The sequence below is a fragment of the Gekko japonicus genome, unplaced genomic scaffold (assembly GCF_001447785.1).
Source record: "Gekko japonicus isolate JY-2015 unplaced genomic scaffold, Gekko_japonicus_V1.1 scaffold1198, whole genome shotgun sequence".
Lineage (NCBI taxonomy): Eukaryota > Metazoa > Chordata > Lepidosauria > Squamata > Gekkonidae > Gekko > Gekko japonicus.
The window spans coordinates 140623-145724 of record NW_015170924.1 but is presented as its reverse complement, the minus strand read 5'-3'; the positions used below and the strand labels follow the sequence as shown (position 1 = coordinate 145724).

Sequence of the window (5102 nt, the reverse complement as noted above, 5' to 3'; positions counted from 1 at the left end):
AGAAGAAGAAGAAGAAGAAGAAGAAGAAGAAGAAGAAGAAGAAGAAGAAGAAGAAGAAGAAGAAGAAGAAGAAGAAGAAGAAGAAGAAGAAGAAGAAGAAGAGATTGGATTTATACCCCGCCCTCACTCGGAGTCTCAGAGCAGCTTACAAACTCCTTTCCCTTCCTCTCCCCACCACAGACACCCTGCGAGGTAGGCGGGGCTGAGAGAGCTCTGACACAAACTGCTCTTTCAGGAACAGGCTGTGCCAGATCTTGTGACTGACCCAAGGTCACACCAGCAGCTGCACGTGGCGGCGAGTGGAATCAGACCCAGTTTTAAAATTTTATTTATTTATGCATTCATTTATTAGATTTTTTTAAATTAAAGAGGTGCCGGAACTCCCAAGAGGGAAATGAATTTTTCAATCTGTATACTGAAAATTCAGGAACTTTTGAACATTTTTAATTGGCGAAGGGGTTCCGGAACTCTGTTCCGGCGCGTCGCCACAGAAAAAAGGCCCTGGAGTCCACGCTTTTCACCACTACACCAAACTGTGGCGCTCCACAAATTGGGTGCCTGGGTGCCTAACGTGGCAGAGGAAATTCAGTGTTGCTAAGTGTAAGGTGTTCCAGCTGCAAACAATGTTCCCTCTAAGCCGTGGAGTCTTGTGAGCAAAAATTCCACTTTGTGAGCGACTGGCATCAAAGTTGTGAGCGAGCGACTTGGCTACTGCACGAATTAGGTTACTCTGGAGCCATCCCTTCCTGAGCTAAGGCAAAAATGTGTGAGCCGGAGGCTAAAAAACTGTGAGCTAGCTCACACTAACTCAGCTTAGAGGGAACACTGGCTGCAAGTTTAGGCTCAGGGGGTCTGAACTTGCCGAGACGGAGAGGGAGAAAGATCTTGGGGTCGTAGTGGAGAGCTCGAGGAAAGCGTCAGCGCAACGTGCAGCAGTGGTGGGAAAGGCAAAACTCTATGTTACGGATTGTTAAGGAAGGGACTGAAAATAAAACAGCCAATATTATAATGCCGTTGTCTAGATCTAAGGCCAGCGCATCCTCATTTGGAACACCATGCCCAGTTCTGGCCACTGTACCTCTTGCATCCTTTTGCTCCACGGCCCACCTGGCACTATAAGAGGGGCGACAGACACCCCTCCTGGCTCCATTATGGGGAGGGGGGTTCCTGAAGTGCTTTCCCCAGTCTCCCTTCTCACAGCGGCCTTGTGGTTAAGACGCTGAACTGCCAGCTGTGGAAGGTCAGTAGTTCAGCAGTTCGAGACCCGAGTGTGCCGCGTGACGGAGTGAGCTCCCGTCTCTAGTTCCAGCTCCTGCCAACCTAGCAGTTCGAAAGCAAGAAATTGCACATAGATAAACAGGTACCGCTTGGGTGGGAAGGGAACAGCATTCCATGCGCCTCGGTGTCTAGTCATGCCGGCCACATGACCACGGAAACGTCTTCGGACAGCGCTGGCTCTTCGGCCTGGAACCGGAGGTGAGCACCACAACCCTAGAGTCGGACTCGACTGGCTTTCGAGCAAGGGAACCTTTACCTTTGCCACTGACAAGTGAAGACAGCCAGAGGTACCCTGTGAGCAGAACACTGCAAGAGGCCCTTTCGGACTATTTCTGGGTAGGAAACGCATCCACCTGTGATACAGCTGGTCTGCTCACGGGCAGGGGGAAACCCCAGTTGCAAATCTACCCGGGCACGCTCCGACGCCACCCTTCCTCTCCAAAGACGGAGTCGTCCTCACAACGGCCCTGCAAGGTAGGTTAGGCCGAGAGAGCATGACTCGCCCCAGGGGTTCTCAGAAAGCTTCCACGGAGGGGGGGGGTTGAGTCTGAAGCCAGGTCTCCTAGATCCTGGGCCCCCCACCACACTGATTTTCAATTGTTACACCAGAGCCGGCCTGGTTTTATCTCCCCAGGAGACCATATGTTACAGGTCAATAGTCCCGTTTCCCAGGAAACAGACAGAGGACAGCAGGACGGGGAGGAGGCAAGCCTCCCCCCCCCCCATCACCACCAATTTAAATGGAAATTTCCACACTCAGTGCGGTGCCGCATGCCGACACAGGCAGAGGCCTCTGTACGTTAAAAAAACCCCCTCCGATTCGTTGCAAGATAAGGTCCGGGAGTTCTCCTGCGACACTTGTTTTTGCGCACAACACAGTTTAAAGGGACGCAAAATATCCCTCGCCTAGCACCAGTACCAGATTTTTTTGGGGGGGAAGAACATGCCACAAATGTTCCCTCTAAGCTGTGGAGTCTTGTGAGCAAAAATTCTACTTTGTGAGCTACTGGCATTAAAGTTGTGAGCAAGTGATTTGGCTGCTGCATAGATTGGTTTGCTTTGGAGCCATCCTTTCCTGAGCTAGGCTCTGCCACTGAGCCACAGCCCCTCTTTACAGCTCTCCAGGGTCTCAGGCGAAGGTCTTTCCCACCACCTCCTGCCTGGTCCTTTTGACTGGAGATGCCAGGGATTGAACCTGGAACCTTCCGCAGGCCAAGCAGAGGCTCTGCCACTGAGCCACCCCTCTGATGTGAAATATTGCAAACTGCAACAGCTTTTACAACTGCTGACCCCCCCCCTCCTTTTTTATATTTGACTTTAGCAGGGCCGAACGACCACAGGGTAAAAATGAAGTCAGGTTTGCACGAGTTGCCTTCCAGGGCCCATTGTAAGCACCAGGTTCCAACACTGAAACTGTAGGGTCTCTGAGCTTGTGCAGAACGTGTTTCCCCTTCTTACAGCTCGTCCCAAACGTCTGGGTAACTTTGACCTCCCAGGCTGGGGATGCCAGCCTCCAGGTGGGACCTGGGGATCCCCTTGAAATTACAGCCCATCTCCAGACGACAGAGATCAGTTCCCCTGGAGAAAAGGGAGGCTTTGGAAGGTGGGTTCTATGGCCTTGTGCCCCACTGGGGTCCCTGTCCTCCCCCCAGACACCACCCACAAATCTCCAGGAGTTCCCCAACCTGGAGATGGCAACCCTACCCCCCAACCCCCACTGGTGGCTAGGGGGGCACCTGCCAGCCCTATACCAGCTCCTGAATTTGGAAATTAAGATTGGGCCAAAAAGGATGAAGCACAGGCAATCGGCACAATGCCCCAATCTCGATTGTGGAATACCGATCGCCCCCCTAGCTCAAGGAAGGGGAGCCAGAGAGGGTTTTTAAGAAACCAGAAACGAGGCACCTCAGGCTGGTTTCCTTTCCCCCAAATTATTCCAGGAGTTATTCCCCTACACTGAGTCCCAGGGGCGGCTTGAAGACCAACGGAGTGTAATTCCGGGTAGAAGCTTTCGCACGCACTTCATTTATCTGATGAAGCGTGCCTGCCCACGGAAGCTTCTACCCAGAACTGAACTTTTGTCCGTCTTCAAAGTCGCCACTGGATTCCAACCTTGTTCTGTTGCTTCCACCTGGATCTATCCCCCACATTGCCATACAAGACCGGGCCAAGCACGGAGAAAGCCAGTGAAATAATAACCAAATATACTTTACTCTCTTGGCCGCTTAACATTTGGGAGAGGAGAGTTTGCAGTTGAAAGCTATACAGGTGTGCGTGGGGGGAGCGCTTGCTCCTCTCGGGTCTCCTCTTTCAACATCCCCCCCCATAAGGAGGGGGCCCAAATACCAGGAACTTGCAGACAGGAGGACGCACCCCCCCCTGACTTTGCTTCTGCAAAGGTCTGTTTGCACACCCAGGAACAGATGTGGGCCGGATGTAGGACCCCCAACAACTTGCAGGCTACAACTTTAAAAGCTCTCCATTTTTACTATGGAGGCCAGTGTTTCCTCTCAGCCGAGTGAGTGTGAGCCAGCTCACAGTTTTTTTAGCCACCGGCTCACGCATTTTCGTCTCCGCTCGGGAAGGAGGGCTCCAGAGCAGACTGACGGATGCGGCAGCCGAATCGCTCGCTCACCACTTTTAATGCCCTTGGCTCACAAAGCAGAACTTTTGCTCACAAGACTTCCACAGCTTAGAGGGAGCGTTGCTCCAGAGCAAACTAACTTATACAGCAGCCCAATGGCTGGCTCACAACTTTAATGCCAGCAGCTCACATTGCTCCCGAGCAAACTAACTTATGCAGCAGCCAAACCGCTCGCTCACAACTTGAATGCCAGCAGCTCACAAAACTATAATTTTTGCTCACCGGCCTGCACAGCCGAGAGGAAGCATTGATGGAGACTTTGAGTAAAATAACTTTTCTAGCAGGATGCGTTCCTCAACCCTCCCCTTCTGCGTTCTTCAGAAGGAAACCCAGCCGAAACCGGTTCTTTAAAAGGTACCCACGAGGGTGAGGGAGTTCCAGATGAAAAAGACACAAAGACACAACGTCTTTTCTAAGAAACTTCACACACACACACAGATGGCCACAGCCACATCCTCGGGTTACTCTCGGGGCGCTACCTGCCTTGCACAGAGCATCGTCCAACTCCACGAAGGGGCTGAGGCTCTCCAAGGGCATCTTCTCTCCCGAAGTCTCTGCCTCCGGATCTCAGTTCCCCACCTTCATCTCTTCTCTGTAGCGTTCAACCTGGAGAAGGGGACCCTTCAGGCAATCCTTTAAGTATGTTCTTCCACCAACTCAGAGGCTCTGGGGGGGCCACGCCTTCTGGTCCAGAGTGGGCGTGGTCAGATGGGGAGGCGGGGCCAAGACTGCAAAGAGATGGGGGGGGGGAGACGGGAAGACAGCAGAAATGCAAAGACTTGAAACAGGGAGGGGAAAGCAGATATCTTATTCTCAATTTGTATTTATTTCACGCTCTTTTATCATCCGCCTTTCTCAAGGCAGGTGACGCGCAGTGAGCCGGTGCAGTCTACAAAAGGGGACGTTCCGTAACCGAGGCATTTGGATTTTAGACGTCTGGAACCCACCAGAAAGAACAGAAGCAGAGGAGAAGTAGTCACAGGACATATCCAGCGGTGCAGGAATTACACAAATAAAATCGTACATACAATAAGCTATAGGGTAAAGGTCTTCCCCTTGCTCGAAAGCCAGTCGAATCCGACTCTAGGGCTCATCTCCGTTTCCAAGCCAAAGAGCCAGCACTGTCCGAAGACGTTTCCGTGGTCATGTGGCCAAGGCACACGGAACGCTGTTACCTTCC

At 52.2% G+C, this 5102-nt stretch overlaps 1 protein-coding gene across 1 annotated transcript in view; it reads right to left on the bottom strand.

Annotated features, from left to right (window-relative positions):
* Positions 1–4459, bottom strand: part of LOC107116784 (zinc finger protein 36, C3H1 type-like 1) — a 10440-nt gene extending 5981 nt beyond the window's left edge. The window contains exon 1 of the mRNA XM_015418783.1: positions 4406–4459. Coding sequence (XP_015274269.1) covers positions 4406–4459 — 54 coding nt within the window. The remainder of the gene's footprint in view (positions 1–4405) is intronic.
* Positions 4460–5102: the final 643 nt, after the last annotated feature.